The following is a 16884-nucleotide window of genomic DNA, read 5'->3' as shown; positions in this document are numbered from 1 at the left end:
GCTGAGATCATTGCACTCCATGAAGCAAGTAGAGAATGTGTATGGCTAAGATCAATAAACCGACACATCTGTTCAAGCAGCGGGATTGACGAAAATATGGAGCCAACTATTCTATATGAAGATAATGCAGCATGTGTTGCTCAAACAAAGGACGAATATATCAAAAGCGATAGAACGAAGCATATTCATCTGAAGTTCTTCTCATACATTCAAGAGCTCGTGAAGAAGAAAGAAATTGAAGTAAAATATGTTCAATCATGCGACAATGCAGCTGACCTCTTCACAAAATCACTTCCGACTTCAGTATTCAGAAAACATGTCCATAACATTGGAATGAGTCATCAAAAGGATCTATGACTGCTCATTCGAAGGGGAGCTTACGTAGTTGTACTCTTTTTACTTTACTATGGTTTTTCCCATTGGATTTTCCTAGAAAGGTTTTTAACGAAGCAACAAATACGTCAAAGCAATAAGCAATAGTGACACCGGTCCCCAAAGGGGAGTGTTATGAAAGTCAGAAAGAGAGGTGCATTAAAATGTTAAAAATATAAAAGATGTAGGACTCGCTGCACTATTTGCAATAAGCAATAGTGACACCGGTCCCCAAGGGGGAGTGTTATGAAAGTCAGAAAGAGAGGTGCATTAAAATGTTAAAAATATAAAAGATGTGAGGCCCGCTGCACTATTTGCACAGTGAATCTTACTTTTTAACTTTTATATAAACGATCGATTATAACTCGTCTCACACACTTCTCTTCTCCCTTTATAATAAATTCTCTCTATCATATATCAGTGTTATTTATTTCTACGGGTATAATATTTCGCTCCTATTTAAATTTCCGCAATACAATAAAATTTCGGTTTTTTTCATAACAGATTTATCATTAAACAAATAGTTCCTTTTTTTCGTTCTCTATCATTTTTACAGTTTCAGTTTTATTTAAAAAAAGAGAGGAAATTACGCATGAACATAAACATCACTGCGCAAGCAACACGAGAGACTGATCCTTCACCTTCTTCAGTCTATCAATCTACCATGTTTTTGCTTTTTTCAAAACTCTAAGCCTCTAACCACAAGCTGAACCAAAATTCAGAAGAAAAGGAAAACATGTACGTAGCTTTTCCTTCGAGATATGCAGTCAAAGAAAGATTCGGAAGCACCAACCATTTTTTTAATTGTATTAATCTTTGACTTCCTTTTTTTTTTTTTGACGTCGAACGGCCATTCTATTACTCAAGCTTGAAGTGGTCTGGGTAACCAGACCGGAATAGAACAACCAATGAAAAGTAACTCTCTACGAAAGGTCCTAGCAGTCTTAGCCAAAAAATCAGCAAACAGATTGCGCACTCGTGGCACATAGGTTATTTTGAAGTCCGGGAAGCAAATCTGCAGCGTTTCTATCTTCTCCAGTTCTGTCGCAAAGCTTGGCCACACATGAGGTTCCTTTATCATTGAAATCAGCTCCTTGCAGTCTGTTCCAAAGCTCTGGCATGGCGAGTGTTGAAGCATATTCTCCATCGCCCAACGCAGTGCTTCTACCTCCGAATGCAAAGCTGATTCACATCGAATGAAATTCCGTGTTCCCATAAGTTGTGTGTTCTCCCCGCTATCCATCCAGACCCATCCACATCCACTAAAGCGATCTGAAGCTGTCCAAGATCCATCTAGTAGACAAATATTACCCAAGCTTAAGAATTGGTTTTCCTCATTGCTGATGGCCTGAACTACTGGCGATATCATCTCGTTTGCATTGAACCAGGCTTGACATTCACTTTCTGCATATCGAACTATTTCCAAGGGGTCTCTATCTATTCCCCTAAAAAGTTTGTCATTACGAACCAAAAATCTTAATTAAAGCTATCTTTAAATTCAAATGTATATCTAGTTAAAAAATTATAGCAAAATGTTTTACTTTTTTCATTCTTTTTAAACAAATTTTTATTATAATATCTAAATATCTAAAATATAACTAGATTAGCGGTATTCTAAATAGACAAATTGACAGTATTTATTATTAGCGTATAGCCTTTGTAATAAGCCCAGTTACATGTTAATTGTTATAGTAGGTGAACGCTCAAAGCTAAACCGTGCCACAATCAGGATACCGGTTGAACTAACCCTGCATGTAAACCAAAATCAAACCGATTTGGTCAAACAACTTATCTTGTCCGCCTTCTACCTCGTGCGCACGTCTCTCTGTCAGTCAGTCAATTTGTCTCTTTTGCAGATCAAACTGGTAGTACAAGTATAGATAAATAAATTAAATAAATCAAACAAAAATGGAAAATTAAATAGTAAGAGAGAAGACGAAGAAGATGCTTTAAACTCCTCGAAAGAATCGGCGAATAATGTGGAACCATTGACGAAGAAACGCTTGGCTGAGAGTAAACTCGGAGAGTCTCTGATTATTATTAGCCTCTTGACCAATGGGTGGTGGTGGTAGCAATCTCGTTGATGGTCTTCTTCGTTGGCTTTTCTTCCAACGTCGTCCTTCTTCTTCCTCCAACACTCACGATCAGATTCACAATCCCGATAACTTAGTAGATAACGACGGTGATTCAAAGAACCCTAATGGTATTGAAGATCTCGATCCATCTAAGCTAAAACTAATCAAGGTTCCAAAACGAGATCATTCACCCATGGATGCTCAAAAGAAGGTAAATGAACAGTTATCCAAACCGAATCAGACCAAAACTTAATCTGATCCAAACCGTTTAAAAGAATACCTGAATGGGACCTGAGGGTTAGGTATTTTGGATATCGGTTATAATCTGAACCGAACCGAAATAGTATAGGTTTTTGTAGTTTTATACTTTTTTTGTTATTCTGAATACTAATTTAAGTAGTTTTGTTAGTTTTTATAGGATTTTTGAATAATTTAGATTTTTTCGTTAGTTTTCAGTAGTTTTTTTAAATATATTTTGGGTGATTTGATTCATTGGTTAGAACCTGGAGGAACCAAAAATCCTAAAAAATCTCTCCCGAACTTGAGCAGGATTCGCCCAGGCCTAGTTCGTGCTTTGGTGATAGTTTGAATCTGATTTGACATTGTATCTTCAGGCTATACCTAATGCGGACTTCTTCACTGAGTATGGAGAAGCAAACAGGTATCAGATCCAACAAGTAGTTGGCAAAGGAAGCTATGGAGTTGTTGGTTCTGCTATTGACACCCACACCGGAGAAAGAGTTGCTATCAAGAAGATCAACGATGTCTTTGACCACATCTCTGACGCTACTAGGATCTTGAGGGAGATCAAGTTGCTGCGCTTGCTTCTTCACCCTGACGTTGTGCAGATTAAACACATCATGCTCCCTCCTTCAAGAAGAGAGTTTCGTGATGTTTACGTAGTTTTCGAGTTGATGGAATCTGATCTTCATCAGGTGATTAAGGCTAATGATGATCTGACTCCTGAGCATCATCGGTTTTTCATGTACCAGCTTCTACGTGGTTTGAAGTATGTTCATGCTGGTTAGTTTCTGGTTTTTACACTCTCCTCACCACTGATGTTGTCTTGATAAGATGATTTTAACAACTACGACTCTGTTTCGCAGCGAATGTGTTTCATAGGGATTTGAAACCAAAGAACATTCTAGCTAATGCTGATTGCAAGTTGAAGATCTGTGACTTTGGGCTTGCTCGTGTATCTTTTGATGACGCACCGTCCGCTATCTTTTGGACAGTGAGTCATCTATCACAATGTTTTTTTTTGTAAGACTTATGTTGGATAAGGTATCATTCCCTTCTAGTGCTTATGCACTCACACTTACTATCTGTTGTTATAGGATTATGTAGCTACTCGGTGGTATCGTGCCCCTGAACTATGTGGATCTTTCTTCTCCAAAGTAAGCTTATAACTATTTTCTCCATTTCAAGTTACTGATGTACGCATGCATTTACTACTAGTGTGTTTCTTTTCTTCATCAAGGTTGAGTTTTAGGTCTACACTTTTTGTAAATAATGTCAACAGTTATTTGAAAACGAATTTTCTCTCAGATATCCTTTCTTGTATTAGAGCACTCTTCTTCTTCTTCTTCCAAGATAATGGGTTTCATATTTCTTCTTTTCTGCCTCTTATCTTAGAATATAATGTATGCCTTTTGAGTCCTTTTTGGTAGAATGGCTTCTTCGTGTTCACTATCTACATGCATGCATGATAAGACTTGATTAGAGATATCATGCTAACTCTACTTTTGCTAAATCCAGTATACCCCTGCGATTGATATTTGGAGCGTCGGTTGCATATTCGCTGAAATGCTTTTAGGGAAGCCGCTGTTTCCTGGGAAAAATGTAGTTCACCAACTGGATATTATGACCGATTTTCTTGGCACTCCACCTCCAGAAGCAATATCCAAGGTCAGTTATACTATGAAAGTAATGTTCATTTTCATTGGTTGAAAAACTATTTGATCAGACATATATTTTCATATATATAAGTAATCTTGATTTGCATTATAAATGAATAATGTTCTCTTTCATGTTGACAGATCAGAAATGATAAGGCGAGGAGATATATTGGTAACATGAGGAAGAAACAGCCAGTCCCATTCTCTAAAAAATTCCCTAAAGCTGATCCTTCTGCTCTCCGCCTGTTGCAACGTCTGATTGCCTTTGATCCAAAAGATCGTCCATCCGCCGAAGAAGTAAGCTGTAAGCAAATAGTATTTCCTACATGAGATTGATGAATAGTTTGATAACCGTTTAAATGTGACTGTTGTACCGGAAAATTGATGTAGAAACTAGAAGATGTGAAATTTCTAAGAAAAAAATGAAATTCTATGTTCACTTTTTATGATATCTCATTTTGCTTGTATTTGCAGGCACTGGCTGATCCATATTTTAATGGTGTTTCAAGTTCAGAGAGGGAACCATCGACACAGCCGATCTCAAAGCTTGAATTTGAGTTTGAGAGAAAGAAGTTAACAAAAGATGATGTCAGAGAGTTAATCTACAGAGAGGTTTTGAGCTTTCTACATTCTCTTCTTTGGTTTTGATTCTCTCCTCTAAATGGTGCTAATGGATTATTTTTATCTGGGGAAAAACATAGATACTGGAGTATCATCCTCAGATGCAGGAGGAATACCTTCGTGGTGGCAATGACCTCAGCTTCATGTACCCCAGGTTAGACAATTGATCCTTAAATTAAATGACTAAAATTATATATCATTTTGAAACTAATATGAAAGAGAACATCATGCTAAGAATATTCATTTGTCGTTACAGTGGGGTAGATAGATTTAGGAGGCAGTTTGCTCATCTTGAAGAAAATCAAGGTCAGGGTGGAAGAAGTACTGCGCTTCAGAGACAGCATGCTTCTTTACCAAGGTACAAATAGACCAAAAAATTTACAAACTATTGTTTGCGCATCAACTAGTCTTTTCACTATATAACAAAACCAACCAGCATTATTGATGTGCTTGCATTTCATTTTCAGAGAAAGAGTTCCTGCACCAAAAAATGAGACAGATGAAGAAAGCAGCAACGATATTGAGAGAAGAATATCAGCTGTTGTAGCATCAACCCTAGACAGTCCCAAAGCTTCACAACAACCTGAAGGTACAGATAATGGAGGAGGATACAGTGCACGTAACCTGATGAAAAGCGCTAGTATCAGTGGTTCTAAATGTATAGGTGTCCAATCTAAAACCAACATTGAGGTATATAAAAGGAAAACTTCATTTCTGTAGATGAAAAGATTTTGTAGGTTAGTGACTGAAAAATTTGTAAACACTCTTCTTGTGCGATAAATGTAAAGCGTTGTTGTGTTATATTGCAGGACGCCATAGCAGAGGAACAAGATGAGATAGTTGAGAAAGTTGCATCTCTACACAATACTTAGTTTTTTTATCTATATTTGTTCTTATACAGAGTTGTAGAAGCAAATCTGCGGTTTCTCACTCTCAGAATTTGAGTTTGAATGTTGTAGCATTATAATAATATTTAATAAATTTAGTTATCTTTTTTAGATTATTGTTCCATTAATAATTTTAAGAATATACACTAATGGTTTGACAATGGATAATTCTATCAAAACCCTATATTGGACAGTTCCACATCCGCACAACACCTAACAATTCTACATTCATCACATTACATCTACTACACTGAATCGTCTTATAAAGATTTTTGCCTAATTTTTTTTTTTTTTGCATTACATTGAATGATGAAAAATTGTACTCTCTGACATTCCAACAACAGAGCTCACTAAAACACATAATGAACTATTATTCAAACTACTAAATTAATGGCATCCATCTACATATTTATGGATGTATTTTTTGGTAATATTTGAAAAAAAATACATTAATGGAATGAGAAAAAAGTTTAAAAATACTGTTGGAAATTGTAGTTGAGTTTTACAACGAGAAATAGGGGTAGATGTTTTTGTTAAGCGAACAGACTCATGAGTAGTAATGACTAAACCTCTTCTACTCTCATATGATTTATTCATATGTACGATCTTAATCCAAGTCACCCACCAAAAAGGGTAGACCAAAGAACTAACCACGTGACACATACACACATGCACCACGAGACATATAACGGCTTATGGCGCGGACCGAAGGTACAAAGGAAGCCAATTGGTTGGGTCAGGATCTGAGCTCCAGACTGAGAAAGCGCTCGTACATCGCATCCACTTGTTCGTTAAACTAGGGAAGTGCCGGTCTATTACATCCTTTAAAGACTCTGTTGTATTAACCCACTCTAACCCTTCTTTAGTATACGTCTTCTCGTTGAAATTTGTCGTGAAAAAACGATCTGCTTCTAACCTCCTAATCATACGTTAATCAAACCAAATCAAGTCAAGTCAGTTTAGTTACTTGTTACGCAAAAAAACTCCTCTGTTTTCAAAATTGATTATATAACCTGGAGGCAACGAGGAGGAAGATGAAGAAAGCAGTTTCGCTAATGGCGAATCCTCTGATCTTCTTCTCTGCATGTAGTCCCACGTTCAAGTCAAGCTTGTCGATATCGCCTTCGTACACTTCCTTTAAAACCTTGATAGCTTCTTCACTGTCTGTTAGATCTTCCCATTTGTTGATTGGACTCATCAGCAGATTCTTTCTGAACTCGTTGTATCGAGGAACTCCTCTCTCCCGATCTCTATAAACTGATAATCAAACCAGATCAATAAATATAGAAGAACAAGAGGAAGCATTCATTTGAGTTAACTTACTCTCCAAGGCAGCCATATCGATAAGGTTAGTTCTATCTTCTCCATTAATATCTTGAGCCACAAGGTTCCTCATCCAGTTAGGGTAATTCCACAATGTCAGTGCACCACAAGATTGGTGTCCCATTGAAACAAGCAACTGCTCAAAACCGATTCGCGAACCCTTTGTTCCTCCTTCTTTCCCAATCAGTTCAGTCATCGGTACCCTGTTAAAAACATCTTTGTAGGTTAACAAAAACCGATTTTGGACCAGTCTAAACAGTGTACCAAAACATTCAAAGTGTCTTACTCTCGCTCTATTGCAGGGTTTGCTTTGTCTACACTCTCAGATCTAATATCTCGGAGGCTAAGTGTGTCTGGTAGAAGACAATGCATCCTGTAGACACTAACGAACTCTTCGGTTAGAGAGTAAGGAACTCCATGATCTCTAGGTTTCTTCATACCAACTAATCCACTAAGTATTGGACCAAATCTTGCTCCAATCGTGTCCTTCACTTTCTTCCCTAAGAATCCATACCAATTGATCCTCATTCCAGCTGTAAGTGTATCTGTCTTCAAGAGTTCTATTGTCCAATCAACTGTGTGAACCTTAGCGATAACCGCTGCAGTCACCAATCTAGCAGTCCTGTAGAGTTTCTCATCGTCAAAATCTGGATAGCGTTCCTGAAAAAGAGAGTTAAAAGTTAAGCGTGATTCTGTATAAAACAGAGTTGGCTTGCAACACAAGAAAGACAAACCCTAACTTACTTTGAGCATTTCGCAAACAGAGTTGTGTTCTTTGACAAAGAGGGCTTGCAACAGAGAGAAACCTGACCAGCTGTTTCTTATGTCACCGGAGATCGGAACACCTCTTTCGTCCCTCTCCAGTAAACCATCACCGGAGAGTTTTAGTTTCCCGTCCTTGAAAACCCTTACTCTTCTCATTCCAGCCTCATCATTTCCATAAACTACACTCCCGTCCCTATTTCAAAAGTATTCATAAGATCAAACTCCAATAATAATTAAACAACAACTAAGCACATATTTGAATGCAAATACGTACCACCAAGGAGTTCTAGTGTTGACAGCACCAGTTTTGTGGTGATCACCAGAGAGAACTTTCTTCGTTCTCAAGAACTTGAATGACTTCAATGGACATCCACCTGCTACTTCTTCTGGAGCTTCAAGCTCGATCTGTTCGAGGTTTTAAATTGGTGATTAGTATATAACCTTAAAATTTTCAAATGAAAAGAAATCTAGAGTTGAGGGATAAAATTGTAAAATGTTGAATATTTAAGTGGTTAGATTCAAAAGAATAAAAACCTGGTGGGTGTCTTCTAAATGATCAACCCAATCATGGATCATGAACTGAATCCAAGAACAAGCTATCACGTTGAATTGGTCCCCATTGTCTATGAATCTCTTTCTCGCCAACAACTTTGTAGCCACAACACTTGGATGTGGATCCAAAATCTGTAATGGTCAATAAGTTATATACACATATTGGTGATCATGCAAAAGAAATATTATATTTTTTGAGAAAAAGAAAATATTATATTACTAATCATGCAAAAACAAAAACACTTTTCTAACAAACAAAAACTTTATTCCAAAGAGATATACAAACTTAAAGCAAAAGAAAATCATACATCATTTCAACCACTAGTGAGTAGAGATAAGCAAAGAAGCGCGTCACAAGATTTGGTTCTACTGTTTCATTACGCTATAATCGATACAGCATATTTACAATTTGATCAAAACTACAAATACTTAACTTGTCTGAAACTAATTTGCATGTTATGTAATTGTGATTGTAAATACAAAGAGAGGAAAGAAAATGACTTACACCGTACTGAGAAGTACATAGAGGCATATTCCGGCCAATAAAGGTGCCTTGGCTACCGACAGAGTCATCGGAGGGATGGTTACACTTGCCATCAGCCGTACGATAAGAGAACTCATCGGTGTCGTAACCCTGGCCGTTGATACCACCGACGTGTACCAGATTGTAACGTTGATGTAAATGTCTTCGTATCCCCAAGTAAGCTACTCCTAATAACACTGGAAACCTATGCCATAATCCTAGCTTGTCCACTAAGTGCACAATCTATATTTAAAAAAAAATTGATTATAATAAAATACTTATCAAATAATTATTGTTATTGATTTGATAGTTTTCCTACAAGATAAAGAATGATTGTAGATTATATTAATAATCTTAGAGACGTACTTACATAGAACAAAAAGGTATCAAAGAGAGACATCTTGGAAACAACATGATGAAGCTCAGGGTGAAGAAACCAGGAAGAAGATGGAGAGAAACCCATTTATTTTTTTATTTTTTTTGTGTTTGGATTATGTGTTTGCTTTATGCTTTAAATGATAGTCACACAATTGTAATGTATTTATATAGACCCACACGCATTCACATTTACATATGTAAGATGAATTTTGATTATTGTTCGTTTTCGTTTGGTACAATTTTAAATATTATATCATTTTCAATTTTAGAGAGAAGTTACAGACATAACTAATACTGGAAAAAAGACAACTAAACACCAGCTAATTATTGTTTTTGAATAAAATTTGATTATTGACATTTTTTAATGAGTGGTCGTCGAGCATGGGTTGATTGGAGAGTGACTGGATGGAGATATTTAGTAAATATTTTTTCTAAATAAATTCGACAATATTGGAATGATTTATACAAAAAGAAAATAGTATCTATAAATTAACTGCATCAAATCATGGTCAAACTTTTGATATTCATTTTCGTAGAGAAATAAATCGCCGACCCTTCCTTATTTGATCAACTTTTCTTATCTTGCATTATTGACATAATTTCTACACATGAAAATTATAGAATCTTTGAACAAAAAAAAAAAAAAAAAGTATAGAATCTTATTGTTATTGATATAATAGTACCAGCCATGGTCAATTCATGCATCATTGTTTTAATCATATAACAAACAAGTCATTCAATTTTATATATTTCATTCCTTATTTGATGAGTCTTCCTTATTTTGCATTATTACAATTATTTCTTAGTTTTGTAACTTGTATCATAGATTCATATATAGTCAAATCATGCATTTGATACTAGATAGCATCCGGCAAAGTGGGGATTTTAAACATACTTAGGTTCAGCGGATGAAACTTAAATTCACCTCTCTTCGTATTACTAATCAAAATATCACGTAGATTAATAATAAAATAGATTAATTTTATTTAAAAAATCTGAAATAATTAAAAAATAATAATAACGCCAATTTTAATGATGCTAACGCCACTAACTAAACCTTAAACGCTAAATCTATACCCTAAATCCTAAACCCAAATTCTAAACCCTAAACCCAAATTGTAAACCCTAAACTCAAATCCTATATCCTAAACCCAAATCCTAAATCCTAAACCCAAACCGTAAACCCTAAATCCAAACTCAAACCCTATATCCTAAACCCAAATTGTAGACTCTAAACTCAAACTATATATCCAAACCTAATCCCTACACCCTAAACTCAAATCGTAAACCCTAAATCCAAATCCTATATCCTAAAGGTTTGGGTTAATGTTGATGATGTGTCTTTAGGGTTTAAGATTTGGATTTAGAGTTTAAGTTTGGGTTTAAGATCTAGGGTTTGAGTTTAAGGTCTAGGGTTTGGGTTTAGAGTTTACGGTTTGGGTTTAGGGTTTAGGTTTAAGATATAGGGTTTGGGTTTAGGGTTTAGATTTAAGGTTTAGGGTTTAGAATTTAAGATTTAGGGTTTACTTAGTGGCGTAAACGTCATTAAAATGAGCGTTATTATTTTTTTCAATTATTTTAGATTTTTTTTTAAAAAAAATAATGTATTTTATTATTAATCTATGTGGTATTTTGATTGGTAATAAGAGGGGAGGTGAATTCGGTGAACCTAAATTTTCTTCTTTAAACATTTAGCAGAATTAATGTATAAAAAGGTTTAACTACTGATTTAAAATACGGTTAATTAGTTCTTCGTGAAATAAGATATGCTATCTTTTTAACCACAACATAGATGTATTTTAAAATAATTTAATATAATCATTTAGTAACGACCCATGACCAGACTCTAATCACACCCGTTTGTCTATCCATTGAACAGTGTGCTTCCGTCTGCACTCCAGTACAAGTTAGTAGAGTATATAAGTGTCAGCATAATAGAATATAGGTGTGGCGATGGGCCGAAGGCCGTGACCATGTCGTTGCGAGCAACTGATCATGCATGAAGGAAAGTATTTCGATGGTGAGATAAAATTATGGAGCAAATCAGGGGGCTGATATTTGAGCCTTAATGTGGGCCTTTTGTATGGGCATGAATTTAAACTTGGTGAATATGTCGATAAAAAAGGGCTCTGTCCATATCTTCGAGAAACCTTACCTTACAATTAAATAACAATGTGAAATGACTGTAAAGAAAAATACTGTTCAATTAACTCAAATACACTTCGAACTTGGCTGTTCCTCACATTCCAACACTGAACTGTACTAAAGGAGGAGCATAAATTTTTTTGGTTAATCTAAAATTTTCAATAAATGAATTTGTCTGTAATATTTTTTTTTTTGAAGTCTTCTTACACAGTTAACAGTCATACAAAAATGGTATGATTCTCAAAATAAAATTAAGGAGTACCTATGATACCAAATATCTGATCTGATACGGAAGAAATTGTTTTCGCAACAATTGAGTAGTAATATTGAACAGGGAATTTAAAATCACAAACAGAAAGTAATTGCATTAGTTGAAATATAAATTTGGATCTTGGCATATTACAGACACATTTACATAAACCCTAATTACAGACAAGCAAGAAAATCAATTCCACGCCACAGCATACATAAACAATCACCATAGAAATACTCCTTCAGAAATATCACTGCAAAAAAAAAAAAAAAAAAAAAGAAGAAAAATCAGCACTGAATTCATTACAGTACAAAAATAAATTTGCATAAAGTGAAAGAAGATGTAGAGCTCCCTTCAATCCAAAGAATAGTAAAAGCAATTAAAGGGCAAGTTAAAGCTCCTGAGATATGTAAGCCATATAACCAAATCCTTTCTATAATTAAGGATTAGGGCTTATGGGATTCATAGCTTAGCAGCTTTTCTTTACCCTGCTGAACTCTCGTTTGAACTATAAGGAGCCCTACTTCTTTGTTCTCGGGAAATTCGTTTTGGAAGGCCAAGATCTATCGAGAAACAAAGATGCTTGTCAAATCAATAACCATCTAAGATATAGATCTGATCTGAGGAACTATGTAGACTCAATAAACCTTAAATAACATGATCTAAACAACACAAGCATAAGCCCCTGTTAGAGACAATAGAAAGAACCCTAGAAATCAAAGATGATGAACCCTAACTAACTATAATCAGATTTACTAGAGAGGAGAGAAAGAGAAGATAAGTCAAGTTTTGGGAGAAGTGGTGGATTAGAGAGAGTTGTAATTATAGAAGTATTCGTTGTAGAAGAAAAATATAATAAAATGAAAATAGGGGGAAAAAACAGGTGGGAGCATCTGAAAAGACATAGGAAGAATCTGACATTGTTTAGTGTATAGTTCCCCTACGCGTCACATGCGTCCCTCTTGGCTTTTGTGCTCCTCTCTTCCTTCAAGATTTATCATTTTACCGTAAATTATTGTTCTTTCCAACCACTAGTCCACTGTCCACTGTCCACTTGTCCACTACATTTTCAAGACCTAACTTTGAAATTGATTGTATCAGGCCTACCATTTTGTTTTAAACTGTACAAAGGTGTTCTCGTTGTCTAAACGTAATCGTTAACTGTTAACCCTAATACAATTCCAAGTAAAAACACGAGATACTGAAACAGTTTTATTTATGTGCGGTCAAAATCATGTCAGATGATGTGGGCGCCAAAACAGAAGAGTATTACCCTACATGAGAATCTATGGCTAGATTTATTACAAGGACGAAGGACCTTGTCGTATTATTACCTCACAAGTCACAAAGAGTCTGGTCTCTATCACAATTCATGCCGACGTTTTAACTTATTTTGAACACTTTTTACCCACCGTGTAAATAGGGTTGAGTTTGGTAAAATGTTGTCATATTAGTACAAGGAAAACACTTACAAACCAATACATGACCATGCAAATTCCAAAATTGATTTTATGATTGTGGTTAAAATACAAAAAAAAAAAACTCAAATGTCAAGCACATAAATAGTTTCTTTTTACTTTTTTCGAATAGCTCAATTATTTGATCGTTCAAACATGGTCCCAAATGATGCTTGGGCTGTTCATATAAGAAAAACGATAGTTGGGGTGTATATTTCCTTAAATAATGGGCCTACGAAATTTTTGGTCGTATAAACTTCAAGGGAATTGTTATTTGGGTCTTATTGGCTTAGCCCCTGACTTAGTAGCATATATGGACTATTGTCTCATAAAGAACTCTAGAAGAATCAAATACTCATTATTCACTATCAACGTTAAAAGATATGCTCATTTGCAAACCCAATGCTTTTCTTCACTTTGGAATTGATTGTTCGACATTATCATCTTAGTCATCTGAAGACCCAACTCTCTTTGTAGCTTTCTTTGCCTATACGTATTAAAACAAGAAGCAAGCAGAATCACATCAGACGTAGTTCCAAATTCGCTTATACATAAAACTGAACATCAATCTCTTTAGAAGTTAAAAACAAAGCTACCTCTTTATCCCAGTTTGTGAATATAGTGACCAAGGAAAGACAAAGCACTTGAACAGCTAGAGCTGTTACAATTCCAAGCCAAAGCCCCTACACAAATGACATAGCATCACACATGTTATAGTTTCTATAAAAATTAGTCTTGGCTAAGTTTAAAGATTATTACCCGACCACCAATGTGGAAATGGAATCCAAGTAATAACCCTAACGGAACTCCAACAAGATAGTACGAACCAAGATTTACACACGCTCCAATTTTTTGCCATCCACATCCTCTAGCAACTCCTAAACCAAAAACCAAACCAGGATAAACCGGACATATATAAGCAAGGAGGAACCAAAACCAATCTTTTTTTTTTAAATTCCAGAGCATATGATTGAGTGTACAAGAACCTGAGAGAACGCATTGGAGACCATCAAGAAAGTTTCCACATGCGACAATAGGTATCATAGATGCGGCGTAATAGATGATTTTCGGGTCACTGCTAAAAGCTCGGCCTAGGACCTTTCGAACCGACAACAAAACCGTTACCACCACGATACCTTGGGCAACTGCTATGCCTACAATGACATATACAGCCAGTTTTGCCACTTGTGGATTCCCTGCTCCTAACTCGTTGGAGACTCTTATGCTGCAAGTCAAAGAACACACAAGTGTAACAGAACTATAGTTTGGTATAGTAAGATTATGCTATGTGGTTACTATAGAATCACAAACTATTTCAATAAGAAGTCCCTCTCTTATTAATCAATCACAATATCAAAATCACTCAAACCATAAATCACACTAATGCATCACAAGTTGCATTCTCTATATATAGAACTAGATAAATCCTAATCTTAATAGGATCACCACAAATCATATTTCCTAATCCTTTTAGATTTTCATAACACAAAGAGAAAAAAGAAAACTTGGAAGTCAAGCTTATCCAACAGTTACTAATGTACTTACCTCGCTGCACCACCAAGACCAACTGAGATTTGCCAGATTGTTAGTGAAGTATTTAGACTGAAAAGTTTGAGAAATTATGTTGATCAAGTCTATGAACCCTGAGAAACCAAAGAAACAAGAATAACCGAGACTTACCAGATTGAAAGAACCGAAGTTTCTACAACCGGATTAGGAAGAAGCCCTGAAGCTAGAACCAAAAGCTCAAATGACCACAACTCCAAACTGTTACAAACAATTTGATTAAATCCACATACTATCAAAACCGGTTCTGAACATAGCAAAGTGAAACATTGGTCTCAGGCTCCTAATTTTTTTTGGAGTTAATATATTTGTACATATGTCTTCATATTGTTATACAACTTTTTTTTACCAAAATTCTTACTAAATTTTTTCAAGTCCCTAAAACTTTATGACCGGCTATGGATACTAGACATGAACAATGCAGCATTCTTGTTTCGATATCACTTACCAAACCATAACTGCTGAAGGAAAAGCAATTTTAGAAAAATCATAAATGTCCTGAAAGGCCTCCTTAAAAAATCCGGTCCAGCTATGGGAGCAAGAAGACGAGAACTTGACATAGCACTAGAGGAGAATGACATTGAACCAGTAAGAGACCGAGATGGCAAGAGCAGCTCCTCTGTATCCTAAACCAGTCTTCAACACAAACAACCAACAAAGAAGCAAGTGAAGACAAGTGGTGATTCCAGAGCAGACAAAGACAGGGAACACATTGTTCTGCGCTTGCAAGAACCTGTTGATGCATTGAAGTAGTCCGTAGGCGAATAGACTAGGGATCATGTATCTAGCGTACGAGCCAGCAACACTTGAGATGGACTTGTCTTGGTGTACGAGTACGAGAATGTGTTCTGTGTTAAACCAAATGATCGAGAGAGGAATAGAGAGTAGCAGAAGAACAAACATTGCTCTTTGCATCTGAATGCCTAGTTCTGTTCTCAGCCAAACAAAATTCGTCCTTTGACTTTGGTTATTACCATTTGAAGCTTTGGTTATTACCAAAAATGAACATTAATGAAAAAAAAAATTATATTATAATAAATTAATAAAATAGTATATTTCGGTATGGTTCCATAACTCAAAAAAAAAAGATTGTAATGCACATAAAATGGTGAACATTACATTTACATTTATAGCCTCCGACTGCCTCCATTAATAAACGTTTTACTCCTCCCTCACGTTTGTTGAATCATTGAATTTTATCCTGAAAATTTGATCAAAATGTTTCCATGAACCATCTATTATATTTGACACTAACATTAACCCTGTTGAACCAAAATAAGCAAATGTGAATTACCTATACTTGAATAAACAAAAATATTTTCAGAAGATCCATTTGACAATTGTGACACTAATTAATAGATATCGAATTGTTGTTTGTGTTCTCGACCTTCCAATGTATCTCTTCTGTTCCGTTAGATGCCTCTATTGGAAGTGTGTGAATAACAAACTTAATGGTCCTTCCGTTACATTTAATCTCAGCGCCACAACTTCAGCATAGATATTTACTTCAGGCAACAAAATTGCTCACTAGTCACTAGACTCGCACTACAAGAAAACACCGGTATTCCGATGACCATTCTCGTCAGTATGTCCTCGGAATAACGGTATTCCGAGGACATACCGACGAAAATAGTCGTCGGAAATTTCTCGTCGGAAAGTAAAATTTCCTCGGAATTTACTCGGAAAATTCCGAGGAAATGCCGAGAATTAAAGATTCCGAGGACATTCCGAGGGAATACCGAGAATTAAAAATTCCAAGGACATTCCGAAGAAACATTTCCTAAAACTGTTCGTCGGTATCTCCTCGGATATTTCCGATGGAACGGTCCTCGGAAACATTCCGAGAGAAAAGAAGTATCGGAATATTCCGACGAACTTTGGCTGTCGGAATATTTCGAGAAACCTTTGCCGTCGGAATATTCCGAGGAAGTGTATCCGTCGGGATATTCCAAGGAAGTGTATCCGTCGGAATATTCCGAGGAAGTTGTCGTCGGAATATCCCGAGGAAGTTGTCGTCGAAATATCCCGAGGGATACACTTCCTCGGAATATTCCCAAAAATAATTTTTT

General features: G+C 35.9%; 2 protein-coding genes and 1 pseudogene across 2 annotated transcripts; 1 reads left to right on the top strand and 2 right to left on the bottom strand.

The window, feature by feature from the left end:
• Positions 1 to 1987: 1987 nt before the first annotated feature.
• On the top strand, positions 1988 to 5964 carry LOC106298216 (mitogen-activated protein kinase 15). The gene is made up of 11 exons (XM_013734294.1): positions 1988 to 2658; positions 3062 to 3470; positions 3554 to 3681; positions 3785 to 3844; positions 4206 to 4355; positions 4487 to 4642; positions 4820 to 4957; positions 5047 to 5120; positions 5223 to 5324; positions 5434 to 5656; positions 5776 to 5964. Exons 1-11 carry the CDS (start codon positions 2428 to 2430, stop codon positions 5836 to 5838), a joined length of 1734 nt encoding a protein of 577 aa, XP_013589748.1. The 5' UTR covers positions 1988 to 2427; the 3' UTR covers positions 5839 to 5964.
• A 344-nt stretch (positions 5965 to 6308) lies between these two features.
• Positions 6309 to 9539, bottom strand: LOC106301074 (alpha-dioxygenase 2). The gene is made up of 9 exons (XM_013737383.1): positions 9387 to 9539; positions 8999 to 9259; positions 8476 to 8625; positions 8216 to 8346; positions 7921 to 8134; positions 7463 to 7836; positions 7177 to 7379; positions 6867 to 7110; positions 6309 to 6772 (listed from the first exon to the last, which is right to left on the bottom strand). The coding sequence occupies exons 1-9, from the start codon at positions 9477 to 9479 to the stop codon at positions 6547 to 6549; spliced, it is 1896 nt and encodes a 631-aa protein (XP_013592837.1). The 5' UTR covers positions 9480 to 9539; the 3' UTR covers positions 6309 to 6546.
• Positions 9540 to 13694: 4155 nt separating this feature from the next.
• Positions 13695 to 16884, bottom strand: part of LOC106297894 — a 6160-nt pseudogene continuing 2970 nt past the window's right edge.

This window comes from Brassica oleracea, chromosome C6 (assembly GCF_000695525.1).
Source record: "Brassica oleracea var. oleracea cultivar TO1000 chromosome C6, BOL, whole genome shotgun sequence".
Lineage (NCBI taxonomy): Eukaryota > Viridiplantae > Streptophyta > Magnoliopsida > Brassicales > Brassicaceae > Brassica > Brassica oleracea.
Note: the sequence above shows the minus strand (reverse complement) of the source record. Positions and strands in the feature narration are given on the sequence as shown.